This window comes from Rhinoraja longicauda, chromosome 4, assembly GCF_053455715.1.
Source record: "Rhinoraja longicauda isolate Sanriku21f chromosome 4, sRhiLon1.1, whole genome shotgun sequence".
Lineage (NCBI taxonomy): Eukaryota > Metazoa > Chordata > Chondrichthyes > Rajiformes > Arhynchobatidae > Rhinoraja > Rhinoraja longicauda.
In genome coordinates this window covers 38,309,235-38,326,446 of record NC_135956.1, presented here as the reverse complement: position 1 = coordinate 38,326,446, position 17,212 = coordinate 38,309,235, and the positions used below count along the sequence as shown (strand labels likewise).

The 17,212-nt window shown below is 40.8% G+C and overlaps 1 protein-coding gene across 12 annotated transcripts in view; it reads right to left on the bottom strand.

The window, feature by feature from the left end:
• Window positions 1–17,212, bottom strand: part of adgrb1a (adhesion G protein-coupled receptor B1a) — a 449,476-nt gene that overhangs the window by 120,636 nt on the left and 311,628 nt on the right. For all 12 annotated transcript variants that reach the window (XM_078397552.1, XM_078397555.1, XM_078397557.1 and 9 more), the window contains one exon: window positions 7,916–8,042. In XM_078397552.1, coding sequence (XP_078253678.1) covers window positions 7,916–8,042 — 127 coding nt within the window. The remainder of the gene's footprint in view (window positions 1–7,915; window positions 8,043–17,212) is intronic.

Genomic DNA, 17,212 nt, shown 5'->3' with positions numbered 1-17,212 from the left:
TATAGATTTGGTCAAGGCATTAGAGAGTCTGATAGGGACAGTGGGAAAGCAAGATATATAAGAGGGGAGAGTTTATTTATCAATAAGGTGCGGACAGGTTTGGTGTTATTGAGAAAAAGAAGGTGCAGGCTCTACAGGTGGTTAGATCTAGACGAGAGAGAGAAATCAAGAGATTAGTGAAAGAGAGGAGACAGTTGAGAAAGCAGTGGAGAAAGGCTACAGTTGATGAGAGAGAGGGAATTAATGTTTTGCAAGAGGTGTTAAGAAATTGGATAGCAATATTAAGAAGGGCAGAACACCTTAGGAGCAAGTGAAAGAAGGAGCTTGTCAGGTCAGCATTTTATAGGGAACCATTTAAATTTGTTAAAAGAATGTCTAGTCAGGAAAAAAGTGGAAAGCTCAAAGATTCAAAGGAAGAGTTAGAGGAATATTTAAAAATGACATACTCAGATTCAGAAAAGAAAAGGGGAATGGGTTTCCCTCCAGATATACCACCTTTAGGAGAGATAGGGCAGACGTTAGATGTTTTGCCATCAAAGTGGAAGGAAGTGGAAGGAGTAACACGGCGTGCAAAGCTTCTTCAGCCCCAGGCCGAATGCAGTCCCTTAACGGGTATATAAAAGTGCACCTGATGTGCTTAGATTCTTGTGGAGGCTCGTGTGTATAGTTGAGGAGGTCATACCAAGGATTTGGCATAGAGCAGGGGACATTTTCATTCCCAAGGAGGAGGAGTCTTCAGAGTTAAGTCAGTTTAGACCTTTCTGTCTCCTAAATGTAGAAGGCAAGAGTTTTTTTTAGCATCGTGGCACAGAGGCTGGTGTTATTTAGAAAGGAACAAGTTAATAGATACCACAGTGCAGAAACCTGGCATTGAAGTGCATAGCTGCAGCAATTGAGAGGAGAGTACAGGTGAATACAGTCGGCATCATGACTGGGAGTGTAGTGATTCATTTTGTCCGTGAGGGAGAGAAAGGTAGAGGAAGGAAGTTTGCAGATAAGTATGAGTCAGGCCAATTACCGGGAGCCAGTGATTGGGAGATGCGGGTAGATTTAGGAGGAAAACTTGTTCCGCAGGGAATAATTACTACTAGTTTGAGGCCTGATAAGGTGTTATGGTCAGTTAGTCAGTGGAAAGTGTATTTTATAGAAATGACGGTACCTTGGGAGAACTTAGTGGATGAGGCTTTTGAAAGGAAAAGGCTTAGATATATAGAGTTGGCAGCAGAGGTTGAGCAGCGAGGATGGAGAACAAGAGTACGTCAGGTAGAAGTGGGTTGTAGAAGTTTCATAGCGAGATCGACCACGTCGCTATTTGGAGAGCTAGGAATTCGCAGATAGTTTGCATCATGCTGCAAAGCAAGTGTCAGAGGCAGCAGAGCAAGGCAGGAGGTGGATTTGGTGGAGAAGAAATAGTGTCAGTTGGGGGCAGAAAGGAAACATATGACATGCAGTATGTGTATTTCTTTGTAATTATATTCTGTGCAAGTGTATCCCGGTCTTTTGCAAGGGTGATATTTATGGTTTTACAAGCCTCATGATGGCTAGGATTAGTGGAAGATAGGATGCAGGTGTTTAGTATTTGTTAGAGTGAGCTAATTGGCTGCAGTTTCCTTTATTTAGTGGATACTGATAGCATAGGTGGTGAGAGCAGTTATTGGGGACGCGGACGCGGACGCGGACACCAGAACCAACCGTTGAACCGTTGAGGTGTTGTGGGCCTAACAACGAAACACCATTGAAAACATGCCCACTTGATAAACCCAATGATATACTTGCATCTACAGGATTAGTTTTTTTTTAAAGAGCTAATTAATATGTAGGTAGCTGGGGGGATTTTTGCATGTAGAATCATTTATTGTAAGTTGGTGTATTTAGTTAGATAATACTTTGGTTTTTGGCTTGGTTTACTTAGTTGAGCACTTATCCTGGAGTCATAGCACATACTTTGTGTTTTAATTGTAATGTAATTTATACCTGACAGATTCAATGATGCTTTATTGTAACATGTACGCAGGTACAGTGAAATGCTTTGTTTTGCATCTAATCCAGTAAAATCATACAGCAGACCTCACCTACACAGCATGCGTGTTGCTACATTTTGGCACAAACAAAGTTACAAAAGTACAGATGTCTGTATGCACCGCTCCCTTGACACAATTGCTTACTGCAATAATATTTTAATATCTCTATCCATGCCCCCCCCCCCCCTTGACATGCATTGATAATAGTTAGTTGGGAGGGGGGGGGGTGTATGTATTCTATTCTATTGCTTCTGCTCTTACAATCATTTGTCGATCCCCACATTTTTCCATTTCAATGGTATTTCATTACTTTCCTACCTTCCTAAAATTGCCTGCTCTTCGATCCCCTATCTCTTGCTGTTATATTTCTCCCTTTGGTGCTCAACTTCAGTTTGCACTGAAAAAAATTCCCACAATGCTAAATTGTAATCATTTTATATTACCAGTCTATATTCTGCACTCTTTGCTAATTATTTTATCCACATTCATTACACCATGATTGATACACCATCTCTGTCAAACTCAAATTATGTTCTAATTCAATGGAAATTTACATGGCCATTCAATTCTTGTTTGGTAACAATAAAAGATGTCAAAGATAATCAACTTCAAGGTCTCAAAAGAAAAGGAAAAAGCCTAATTAAAATTACAACTTTTGAGCACGATAGGCCAGGTTTCAATATAAATAACTAATTGATCATGATGCAAATTCCCACAATTTTTTTTTAGGACTTTATTAGTCACAGAAATGCACCACACGCATGATAAACTTAAAGATCTCTCGATGCTGAAAGAGGCACTGACCCATTTAAAGGAAATGATTTCACAAAAACATTAAAATAATTCAAAAGAATATCATGCTCATGTGTGGTCTGCAGAATTTTCAAAGATATCTCAAGCTGTCTGAAAATGCATGTATTTTGGACTTATTTCAAAGAGATACATCTCATTTTTATGGGTCGTCAGACCTGGTCAGTATCGAATAGTCAATGAAAATGCCACAAATATTCTTCTTCATATTTGTTGCTGGGTATGTTTATACCACAGCACATTCCCCATAAAGTACTGTAATATAAAGATAAGGACAACCAAATTCCAACATGTCACAGTAAAGCCTTGTCAGAGTGGCTATGGTGAAAGACAAAATGAAGCTGTTTCTATACCGTCTTAACAATTAGTCTTACTCCATCATTGGAAAAATAGCTCTAATCAGGTATTATTTTCCCCATACCCTGCAGCGGCCATCTTTCAGTCTCACTGTGCACCCTTGCCAATCCAATATGAGTTACTCTGAAAGGCTGAACGTCTTTCTGCAATACCAGAAGGATAAGCCTTCACATCACTGTAGGCTTGCTTTGATGCCAGGCCAAGTCCGTTGACAAAAATGACTTGATTAGCAGCACCAGCTGGTATTGTGCAAATACAGAGCAGTACATGACAGAACGATACATTTAGCCCATCATCCCTGTGCCAGATCTTTGAAAGACCTATTAAATTAGCCCCAATTGCCTGAACATTCCCAACAGTCGAGAAATTCTCCCTGCTTCAAGTAATCACACAATTGACTTGTGAAAGTTATTAGTCAATCTTTTGTTGGCAGTGCATTCCAGATTATAAACAAAACACAAAGAACTGGAGGAACTCAGCAGGACAGGCAGCATCTGGGGAGGGAATGAACAGATAACATTGCAGGTCAGGACCCTTCCTTGGGGTCTGAAGAAGGGACCAAAACATCTCCTGTCCATTCCCTCCACAGCTGCTGCCTGACCCGCTGAGTTCCTCCAGCCCTTTGAGTTTTGCCCCGGATTCTACCATCTGTCTCTTGCGATTCCAGATTATAACATGTTAAAAATATATATTTTTTATCTTGTCACTATTTCCTTTGTCAGTTACCTTAAAATTGTTTTATCTGCTTCCTGGCACTGCTATCATGAAAACTCTTCATTATTCTGAACATTATAATTAATTCTTCCTTTAACTATTTTGTTTCTCTACTGGAATACACTTTTCCCAGATTCTCCAAGTAAATGAAATTCCACATACCCCAAGTAATTGTCCAGAAAATCTCTTATGCAAGCGAGTGATTGATCAAGCTCTGTTAAATCCTCATTGCCTTTCTACCTTACGTAGCCACGGATATAGCGCACTTTAATAGCAACCTTCTTAATTTGTATCTATTTGCATTAAGACAAAAGCTCAAAAGTAAAAGGAGCAGAATTAGCCTATTCAGTCCATCGAGCCTACTCCGCCTTTCAATCATGCTGATCTATCTATCTTTTCCTCTCAACTCCATTCTCCTGCCTTCTCCCCATAAACCCTGGCACCCATACTAACCTCTTAGATCTCTCTGTTGCACTAAAACTGAACCATTTGGATTCTATTGCATACTAAAACTTCTTCCAACCAATAGCCATCACTTCACACCTTCTACGTTCAATTCCATTGTCATGCATCTGTCTTTTTAAACAACTCCCTATAATGTAACATTTGAGAAATCTAGCAAAGAGCTAATTCCTTACCGTGCAATTAATATGCTTGTCTTATTATAATTTGTAACAGAGTAACAATTCCTGAAAAATATAAGGGGCAAAATAAAACATATGTACTGTCAAAGCACCAAGCAGATTTCATCTCTTTAGTTTAATAGCTGTGTATCTATACATGATCTTTAAGGAATATAAATATGAATAGACCTCATGGAAATAGGCACTTTGCACTCTCCTGCGCTAGTCATTAACTGCCCATTTACTCTAATCATATATATTCCTATTTTATTCTGCTCCAGAGATTCTACCAATTCATGCACCATTGGTTCAATTTACAACAGCTAAATAATCGACCAATCTGAACACCTTTGGAATGTGGGAGGACCCCTCCCCCCTCTCCTAGATGAGACCCACCGTGCAACAAGGAGAACATGCAAGCTCCACATAAACAGCACCAGAGCCCCTGAACAAAACCCACAAAATCCCAAGAACATTCAGGCTCTACACAACCAACACCTGAAGTCAAAATCGAACTAAACCCAATCAAACTAAATCAAACCAATCAAAATTGAACCCAGGTGGCTGGAACTGTAAGACAGCAGATTTACTAATTGCACCATTATGCCACCACAAATGAATGTTCTGCTTTAATTTTTGTCTTCATATTTTTAAAAGGGTGCTCTCCATCAACGATGCTGGGATTATTCCTGATGGCAGAGAAAGCCTAGTCCATGAATGCAATAAAAACAGCATTGATGGAGATAAGGCAGGAACATAGCGTTGAGGAAGTGGTCAGCTATAATCTTGTTGAACAGCAGAGCTGACTCGAAGGGGCCTAAAGATTACTACTATACTTATTTCTTCTATGCTACCTTCTTGGTTCATAAACTCAGAAACCTGTACCAACTGCAGTAAAGTGGTGCTACTCTGTTCTCTGCGGCCTTGCCGAGTATCGTTTCTGGACCAACGATATTAAAGAATTAACTCTGTTGCTCTCTCCACAGATGCTGACTGACCAGCTGAGTATTTCCAGCATTTCCTGTTTTGCAATAATTACTAGTAGTTTTGTGTAGCTCCTTGCCTTCCTTTAATTGGGGGTGTTCCGTCTCAGATTCTTATCATTCAGGTATTTTTCATGTGTCTACAATGATTAACCCCTCTCCTTCCACAATTAATAAGAGCCAAATACATTATCGTTTTTTTAGTGTTTTAGAGAACACAGCATGGAAACAGGCCCTTTGGCCTATCGGATCCACGCTGAACATTGATCACACATTCCACTTTCACATCCTACACACTTGGGGCAATCTACAAAAGCCAATCAACCTACAAATCTGCACATCTTGGAATGTGGGAGGAAACTGGAGCACCTGGAAAAAACCCACATGTGCACAGGGAGAACATGCAAACTCTGCACAGACAGCATCCTGTAGTCAGGACTGAACCGGGGTCTCTGGCGCTCTAAAGCAGCAGCTCTACAGCTGCGCCACTGTGTTGTATTTCTTTTAAATCATAGCCTGCTCCACAGTTACAGGTCACTTGGGGAAGAAATAATTAATCAAATCACACACACATTTGCTATTAAAATGAATGCCCACTGCTGCCCAATACACTGTTACACATTAAAAGGAATATGTCAGAGGCTGGATGTCTGGAAATACACAGCAGATTAGTTGTGGGTTCAATTTCACCCGTTATTCTGAGTGAGCTGACCTTAAAATGATTTCTGACATGCAGACTTGTTTTTCTGTGTTATAAGCCTGACCTGAGCTACATGTTCACTCAATATTTGCATTGTTCTCCATTTTTCATGCACAAAGATGTTTACGAAATACAAAAGTTACCTTTAACAGCAGCATCACATTTTACAGCATGCCACAAGAACATATACCAAATGGCAGTTTCCACATAAGAAAACCATTGTAGCAGATTCAATATTTAACCTCATCTCAGTCACTGATAAAGTTTTTCTTCCAGTTTAACTTAGTAAGGATTTTATAGAATTAAGAATAAAACAAGCTATTGGTATCAATTTGGCATGTGACCTTAATTTGGCATTGTACAACATACAAGTCACTACACAATAATCATTTGGGTACCTAGTATAAATTACACACAATAATAAACTAAAGTATTAATTGCACAAGAATGTCCCTAAATATACTGATACTGAGTAGTATCAGTAACACACATACCAACATTGTATAAAGTGTGACATTTGAATGTTTATCAAACCAAATCATTATTATCTTTGTTCATGAACTATTACCAATAAATAGATTTACATATCTATATATTTTAATTCGGCAATATTTGTGTATTTAACTTATATTTCGAATACTGTGTGAACAAAATCGATTTGATTGCATGGCCAACATGCAGCGTGTTCTTGGTGAAAAGGACATCCATTGACATAAAAGGTTAAAAGCTTCTGAAGTGAGCACCAAAGAAGAATTGCTGTATATTGACATTTACAATAATTGAATTGAGAACCAGTCTGTGTTTTTACCATACACAACTGACCACCAAAGTTTTAATTCACCCAGCCATTCCACTGTACACAGCTTGAAAAAGTGAACAAGCTTTCTGTCTACCACATGGTGCCAAACTCTCAATTGATTTCTTCAATGGTAATTTAAAATCATCGTAAAAGAGAAAGAAAAAAACATATGGTGCAATATTTAATGAATGTTTATAACTATGGCACTTGTTGGTCTAAAATGACTTTTTTAATATCAATAAACAAATTGTATTTATTATCATATCTGGTCAATTTAGATTGATTATTAATTTGCAATAGACCGATGTAACACCCATAACAGCATTAAAGTATAAACACCCAGAATAATATTACAGAACATTCTGCTGAGAATATTGTGCAGCCAGGTAATAATTTCATTTTGACAATCAGTTTATATCCAGCACAGAAATATAGTGGTAGACTTGTGCAATGTTTGTGTGGTCACACAAGACATGTAATATCCTTACAGGCTAGGATCACAAAACATTCCCTCATATTAACTGTATGTAGAAAACATATTTGCTCCTGACACATTGGTGTCTGGTCATTATATTTATAGCAACTGATCGCATAAATATTAATTCAGCTTTACATCATGCGACAGCGTTCGGACAGAATATTTGAACGATTGAAATTTATTCCAGTGCTGGGAACCGAGGTAAATTCAGGCTTCCCAATAGATGCGTCAGTTAGATATACATGTACACCTAAAAAGGATGAAACATCAGCCCTCATTTGCAGCTGGAACATCGCTTCTTCGTTGCATCCAGTTGCAAAGGGGGTTGCTCTGCCCATTTTGCACCGCTTTCACAGAGAATTGTGGAATATTATTTTTTTTGGGGGGGGGGGGGGGGGGTTGTTTAAAAAAAAATTTTGAAAGGACTTACCGAATCTGGAGAGAGCTGAGCCAAAATGGCGAACCTGGAGAGTCGGTCACACTTGCATTTCGTACGTGACGAGTCGATAGGAAACGTCTTGCAGCCGCGGCTCGACCAGACCCCGTGTACGCCAAGGCTGGCGATTCCCAAAAGATAGGAAAGCAAATCACACACAACACACAGCGCTAAGTGGCGGGGCATACAACAAAAATGCGTAACACATCCGATCCATGCACAAAGATTTTAAAAAATCCACCCAGAGCGATGCATCGCAAAGATGTATCTGTTATGATTATTATTGTTATTCGCGACGGCAGGGAATAATTACAACTACTTCGCTGAAATTTCATCCCCCACTTACCCCCCTCCCCCCCCCTCCCCTCCACCCCCCACTTCGACAGCAACAACAACAACAACAATCCCTTCCCTGACCAATTTAAAAAGTCAATGTAAAATCCCCACATCCCACACAGGAGAGGAAGAAAGTACCGCTCTGATGCAAAATATTGGCGGTGCTGGAAACCTCACAGCTCCGGCTGTTTACGGAAAGAAATTGCAACGATATAACACTGCGTGCAATATCAAAAGCAGAATCTCAATCCACAGCACGACACGTTTAAAAAAATAATAATAAGATTGTTGAAAGAGTACACGATCCATCCCCAACAAAGGGAAACTAGCCCAGAATAAAATAAAAGGCAGCAGCAGCAGCAGCAGATTGATGCCCGGGAGGTGAGCGTTCAGTTTACCTTGCTTGCCCCCTCTACATGTTGCCTAGGCAGTACCAAGATATTTGTCCTTTGAGAGATTATTTAACATCTCGTCGCATCAACGAAATAAATGACAATTTACATTTTGTTTTCAAGGACGGACTCCTGAAAAGCACGCCAGGCAATTTAAGTCATCGGTGCAACAAACAAATAATTGAAGCACAAAACAAAAAGTGCGCACCAAACCTGCTTTCCAAAGCAAGATAGACTACAGGTTCATTCCCAGTAGCACAGACTTAAAAGCAGAAACGCACTCACACACTGAAACAAGTGTTGAAAGGATTTAGGAGGAAAACACAAGCAATGAAAGCAGGGAGGCAGAAAATGCTCTGGGGGTAAAAAAAAAAGCAAGTCTCCCACCATTAAAGTGATGAGTCAAAGAGCTGGTGGTAGATTTGGCATCAACCCACAGCAAAGGAGCTTCTGAGCACAACTTTATCGCCAGAACGTGATTTCTTTATATGAGGAATTAACTTAACGAACAGCGCTTAAGTATCAAAGCACATTGGCAGTGTAAAAGTAAAAATCTACAAACGTCATTTTGCACTTGAGGGATGATCACAGATAAACGAATGCTGCCGCACTTTCTCAGATCCAAATTGTTCCTGCTAGAACAACTTTTACGCTTAATGGCACCTGTCTCTCCTGAAATAGATGTGTGAATTTTCTTTGAGACACATTGTTCCTTTGCACCAGGTGCAATTATCATATTGAATGTGCCCGAACCCATACTAACAAAGATAGCTCTTTAAATAAAAAGTTATATTTTAACAACTTCTTGCATTCAAAATTTGAGTAATGGGAAAAGTCAAAGCCTAATAATTGTGTATATGCACCTGTGTGCTGTGACTTTTGGTGAGCGGCACACGCATAGTTTTTTGCATGTGCACCAGAGGATTCTAACCAAATGTGCAAGACTCTATGCATGTCCTCTAAGCAGTCTTCAAATGATTTATTTGCAATTGCAACCTTCAGTAATATCTAAATAGATATGACATAGAGTCAGCAGAGTTGCATGGCACAGAAATGGGCCCCTTTTCGCCCATCACATCCATGCCAGTTTGTTTTGTCGGTCTACAGTGGACTGATCCCATTTGCCCACATTAGGTCTGTATTGGTTAATGCTCTGTAAATGTCTGTCTAAATATCTCTAAAATGTAATAATTGAATTTGACTCATCACCTTATCTGGCAATTAGTTCCAGGTATCAACCACTCTCTGTGCATAAACATATTTCCCTCAAATCCCTTTTAAAATTTCTCACTCTCACCTTAAAACTCTGCACTCTTAATTTTGATACTACGAGCATTGGGGGAAAAAATGACTATCTGCCCACCCAATGCCACTCATACAGGTTAACCCTCCACCTTTGTTCAAGAAAAATAAACAAAGAAAGCCAACTGCCTAATCTCTCCCCATAACTAAAGTTATTGTGGTTTTAGATTTTGTGGTTCTTCTCTGCACTGTCTACTGTGCAACCACATCCTCCTTTAATGTTTAGACTTTTGACCTTGGAGATGCAGCGACAAGACAGGCCGTTCAGCTCACCCAGTCCGCACCAGCGAGCGATCACACTGTACACTAACACTATCCTACACACGAGGGAAGCCAATTAACCTACAAACCTGTATGTCTTTGGTGTGTCGGAGGAAACCAGAGCACCCGGAGAAAACCCATGGTTTTCAGAGAGAATGTACAAACTCCGTAAAGAAACCCCCCATGTCAGGATTGAACCCGGGGCTTTGGCGCTGTAAGGCAGCAGCTCTACCGCTGCGCAACTGTGCCGTTATCTAAAATTGGACAGGTTGGATAACATGCATCACACAAAGTCATTCCATTTTGAACCATCACAGAAATGTTACGCTGAATGGTTTCTTTCTGTGGTGTAAATAGTATGACAATTGTAATAGAAAGTGGAATTCTGTAGATATTAAATATTCAATGAAACATTATTTGTCTTAATGTGTGGTGGCACCATGCCTTAAGACAATAACCTGCACTTTTCTCCACCTGAATGACTATTTTCTCCACGATAGTCTTTGAGCTATACAGCACGGAAACAGGCCCTTCAACCCAACGTGTCAATGTTGAAATTTTGTCAAGTTTGCATTCTGGGCTAGAGCTATATTTGGAAGGATAAGGGGAGGGTCCCCAATGAAACTTACTGAATAGTGAAAGGCCTGGGTAGAGTGGATGTGGAGAGGACATTTCCACTAGTGGGAGAGTCTTGGACCAGAGGCAGCCTCAGAATAAAAGGTACGTACCTTTAGAAAGGAGATGAGGTGGAATTTCTTTAGTCAGAGGGTGGTGAGTCTGTGGAATTCTGCCACAGGAGGCCGTCAATGGATAGATTTTTAGATACAGCGCGAAAACAGGCCCTTCGGCCCACCGAGCGATCCCCACACATTAACACTATCCTACACAGGGACAATTTTTACCAATTTTTACATTTTACCCAGTCAATTAACCTACATATCTGTACGCCTTTGGAGTGTGGGAGGAAACCGAAGATCTTGGAGAAAACCCATGCAGGTCACGGTGAAAACGTACAAAGTCCGTACAGGCGCCGCCCGTAGTCAGGATCAAACCTGAGTCTCGGGCGCTGCATTCGCTGTAAGGCAGCAACTCTACCGCTGCACCACCGTGCCGATTATTGATTAGTATGGGTGTTGAGGGTTATGGGGAGAAGGCAGAGAATGGAGTTGAGAGGGAAAGATAGATCAGCCATGATTAAATGGTGGAGTAGTCTTGATCGATCGAATGGCCTAATTCTGCTCCTCTAACCTATGACTTTATATGAGCGCATTTGGCCCTTATCACTCTGAACCCTTCACATCCATAACAAATTGCCTTATCAAGTGCCAATCATTGGCTCAGGACCTGGCTGCCAGGGCTTTCCCATGATATCCTGGTTTATAAGTAAGTCTCAGAGCATGCAAACAGTCAGCTCACACATCAAAGCTCTAATGGGCTTCTGATACCGCAGTGCTGCCAAAAATCCTAATCACTGGTTTAAAATGTCTCTCATAATTAGGGCAATTTAAAAACAGATCAGCTAGATTTAAATAAGTAAATATAAATAAGACTATAATAGCCAAACTAAATTAAACATCAAGTTAATTGAAGGAAAAAGAGTTGCAGGCCACAGGTGTACATGAAGAAGCCCACTATCTGATGCATGCTGTTGAGATTAATAGACTGATTACAAACACCTTACAAATGGAAAATTGACAACTACAGAGCGAAAATCCAGAAAACAATCCCAAAGATTTATCTCTGCATCATAATGATATAATTGTAAGGCTAAAAAATCATCTTTGATCGCTTGTCCTACCAGTTGCTATAAGTTCCATTGACTGGATATATTATTTTAGGGGAATACAATAGGAAGTCAATTTTGAACCATCATAGTCAAGATAGGAATTCATTGCCACAGAAGGCTGTGGAGGCAGTCAATGGATATTGATAGATTCTTGATTAGAATGGGTGACAGGGGTTATGGGGATAAGGCAGGAGAATGGGGTTGAAAGGGAAGGATGATTGAATGGCGACGTACACAATGGCCTAATTTTGCTCCTACTTATGAACCTATAAGCACTACTGCCCAATTAGGAGTCAATCAAAGAAAAATTATATATTTCATATAAATTCTTGTGTATATATTATGGACAGTGTTAGTGATCCAAGGTCAGACTGGTAACTTGAATAAAAAGAATATGACCCATTTTCATGGTGACGTCTGTTCAGTTGCCAGACTGACTCCCTCTGGCAAATTTGCCTCAAAAATGTTCAGCTACTATTATTAACATCCACTTTTTGCTTAATTCTGGAACAAGCATTTTGTAACATTAAAATATCTTTCAAGCTGACATGATATATAACATTGGCACTGCTGCACCATTAAATGAGTCACTGCCTGTTTTCTTCACTGTGATCTTTCTGTGGTCACAAGATATTGATTTCTATAATGTTCATTGCCGCAAATTTTGTGGTGTGATATATGTAGTGCATTGTGGAATTAAGTGAACTTAAAGCGCATGAGGCTGAGAATACCCTGAGAGAGCTGTTTCAATGTGTTGTCAGTGGCGATTTATTCCTTGTGCCATTGCATTGATCTTTGTGATTGCTTTAGTTACCACTGGACCAAGTGCACCCATTGGGCGCAAATCACTCCTGCATTGGTGCAGCACCCTCTCCTCCCCCACTCCCCCCATCCCACTCTACCCCCTTCCCCCCTCCCTCCCTTTTAGTATACAGATATGAAGGGAGTCAAGGGCAAGAGGTTTACACGTGTGACTTTAATGGGGGTTGATGTACTAGAATTGGGATTGAATCTTACATTTAAATGTGAAGAACGGTCAATATATTTTCCCATCTTAGGTGTCTTACACAGTGCTTTTCGTAAATTTCGCCATTTGCTACCAAAATAATTTAATATTTTTAAACAATGCCTAATGCAGCATTTTTGGGTTTCGCTTGATGAAGTAGAAAACTTTCAATTGAAAAAGTACTGGTAAATTTACTTTCTATTGTACTAATTTCCATGGTCTGGATCCAACAGATCACACCTCTCTAACACTTCCAGCTCAGACATGGTAACAGGTGTACAAGTTGCAGGAGTAGAATTAGGCCATTCGGCCCATCGAGGCTATTCGTCATTCAATCATGGCTGATCGCTGCCTCCTAATCTCATTTTCCTGCCGTCTCCCGATAACCCATGGCACCCGTTCTAATCAAAAAATTGTCTATCTCTGCCTTAAAAATATCCACTGACTTGGCCTCCACAGCCCTCTGTGGCAATGAGTTCCACATACTAACTACCCTCTGACTAAAGAAGTTTCTTATCACCTCCTTTCACCTCTGGTCCTAGACTCTCCCACCAGTGGAAACATCATATCCAAATCCACTCTATCTATGCCTTTCATTATTCTGTACATTTAAATGAGGTCCCCCCTCAACCTTCTAAACTCAAGCGAGCAGAGACCCAGTGCTGTCAAACGCTCATCATATGCTAACCCACTCATTCCTGGAATCATTCTTGTAAACCTCCTCTGGACCCTCTCCAGAGCCAGCACATCCTTCCTCAGATATGGGGCCCAAATCTGCTCACAGTACTCCAAATGTGGCCTGACCAGTGCCTTATAGAGCCTCAGCATTACATCTCTTTTTTTGTATTCCAGTCCTCTTGATATAAATGCTAGCATTGAATATCAAGGTCCTAGATTTGCCACTCCATGCTATATGAAAATCTAAATCAGCTGATGAGTGAAAATGTACAGCAGTAGTCTGATCAGAACACCCACATGCAAAATGGTGGAGCTGATGGGATAGAAGTCTAAATCTGTTGTAGATGAGGAGAGGTTTCTTTAGCCAGAGGGTGGTGAACCTGTGGAATTCATTGTCACAGACAGCTTTGAGGACGTCATTGGGGATTTTTAAAACGAAGATTGTTAGGTTATTGATTAGTAAAGGCATCAAAGGTTATGGGGAGAATGATATATGTTTTTAAATCAACTCAGGGCACTTGTTGCATTTTTTTTTACACCACAGGCCAATATATTTGGCTACGCAGGATCAAAACCAACTCGAACTTTCACGGACCCATTCCAATCCCACATTATCTAGCTATCAATCATTCAATAAAGTCTCTCAAGTGAAGAAATAAAACTTGGCTGGAATAAATTTATCCCGAACCAGGTAACTTTGGATCTCTGTTATTTAAGAGATAGGCCACAACAATATTGATTTCTGTACAGTGAATATCCCACAGCAAGACATGAGATTGAGAATGAGCACCTGAGATTTGCAGGGTAAGGAAAAATCTGAACCCATCACCTGAAGAGTTTTTTTAAATCTGTCTTATAAAATATTGATTGATTGATTGATTGATTGATTGATTGCTTGATTGCTTGAAAGATACAGCATGGAAACAAGACCTTCAACCCACTGACTCCATGTTGAGCATCGATCACCCCTCTGTGTGCCTGGGTCCTGGACTTTCTCACTGCCAGGCCCCAAGTGGTCAGGATGGGGGAACACACATCTAGCTCCCTCACCCTGAACATAGGATCCCCCCAGGGCTGCGTCCTTAGCCCCCTACTGTACTCCCTGTACACACATGACTGTGGGGCCAGGTTCAGCTCAAACTCCATCATCAAGTTTGCTGATGACACTGTGGTGGTGGGCCAGATCTCCAACAACGATGAGAAGGCCTACCAGGAGGAGGTGGCTGATCTGGCACTCTGGTGTCAGGACAATAGCCTCCTCTTGAATGTCACTAAAACAAAGGAGCTGATTGTGGACTTCAGAAGGGCTAAACATCCAAGGACGTACACGCCACTGGAGATAAATGGGTCTATTGTGGATAGGGTGAGCAGTTTCAAATACTTGGGAGTCCGCATCGCAGAGGATCTGACGTGGGCAACGCACATTGCCGCACTGGTGGGTAAGGCTAAGCAGCGCCTTTACCACCTTAGGCAACTGAGGAAATTCAGAGTGTCGCTGAGGATCCTTCATTGCTTCTACTCTGGGGCTGTAGAGAGCATCCTGTCCGGCAACATTACAGTCTGGTTTGGGAACAGCTCTGCCCAGGACAGGATGGCCCTGCAGAGAGTAGTGCGTTCGGCAGAACGCACCATGGGAACTACACTCGTCCCCCTGCAGGACCTATACATCAGGAGGTGCAGATCCAGAGCAAGCAAGATCATGAGGGACCCCTGCCACCCCAGTAACGGACTGTTCCAGATGCTACGATCAGGCAAACGCCTCCGCTGCCACGCTGTGAAAACGGAGAGGATGAGACGGAGCTTCTTCCCACAGGCCATCAGGGCTGTCAACTTCTATAACCCCAGAGACTAAATTTTTGTCGACGCTTTTTGTGCTATGTTTAGTAACTTATTAGCTTTATTTATATGCTGTAACTGTAATTCTTTTTGTGCACAACCCGCAGGCATTGCCACTTTCATTTCACTGCACATCGAGTATGTGTATGTGACAAATAAATTTGACTTGACTTGACCTGTTCGCAATAGTTCTATATTATCCCACTTTCACATCCACTCCTTACATGAGGGTCAATTTGCAGAGGCCAATTTACCTGCAAATCCACATATCTTTTGGATGTGGGAAGAAACCTGAGGACCTGGAGCAAACCCACATGGTAATTTGGATAAATGTGCAATCTCCTCACAGACTGCACCCGAAGTCAGGTTTGAACTTGGTGCTTATGTTCCATATCGCAGTCATACTGTTGAGAGCACAATATGCAGTGAACCTTTTAAAATTAAAAATCTGACAAAGATATAGCACAGTCAACTAATGTTACCATGTATCAAAAGAAGCCTCTGTCTCAGTTGGTTCCCATTGTTTTTCCCCCTAATTATCTGAAGCTAAGGGTATTTGGGTAAAGGAAGGATGTAATTAATCTGCAACAATGATTCACAGGGATGTTACCAGTACTGAAGGGCTTGAGTTATAAACAGATGCTGGATACACTGGGTCTTTCTTCCCTGGAGTGTAGAAAGCTGACCTGATAGGTAACCTTATGGAGGTATATATAAAATAATGAGGGGCATTGATAAGGTATTTGGTTACAGTCCCAGGGTAGAGTTTAAAACTAGCGGGGATATGTTTGAGATGAGAGGGGTACTTTTTAAAAGGGACCTGAGGAACAACTTTTTCCACACAGAGGATGGTGGATATAAGGAATGAGCTGCCTTGGGAAGCTAGAGAGGTTAGTATAATTGCAGCATTTAAAGACATTTAGACCGGTACATGGATAGGAAAGTTTCAGAGGGATGTGGGCCAAATTTAAGCAAATGGGACTAGTTCTGACAGTTAACCTGGTTGGCAAGAACAAGTTGGTCTGAAAGACCAATCTCCATGCTGTATGACTATACCTTTATAAATGAAAAAGTGTGGCAAAAGGAGTTACATCAATGAAAAAAAAAAAGAAATAAAAAACAAAATCAGATATTATTTGTTGTACATAGTTCGTTTAAAGTGGCATCAGAAGTAGATAGTGTGGTCAAAAAGGCTCTTGCCACATTGACCTTCATCAGTCAGAGTATTGAGTACAGAGGTTGGGAGGTCATATTGCAGTTGTATAAGACGTCGGAAAGATTGCATTTAGAGTATTGTGTTCAGTTATGGGCACCCACCATGTCATAGGAAAGATGTTGTCAAGCTGGAAAAGGTACAGGGAAGATTTACGAGGATGTTGCCAGGGCTCGATGGTTTGCCCAGAATAGGGGAACCGAGAACCAGACGACAAAGGTTTAAGGTGAGGGGGGAAAGATTTAACAGGAACCTGAGGGGTAATTTATTCACACAAAGGGTGATGAGTGCATAGAATAAGCTGTCGGAGGAGATAGTTGAGGTAGGAGGAGGTATTATCGCGATGTTTAAGAAACATTTAATCAGGTACATGGATAGGACAGGTTTACAGGGATATGGACCAAATAATATAATAATAATAAACATTTATTTTTTATAGCGCTTTTCCAAATGCTCAAAGACGCTTTACAAAAACAGTCAA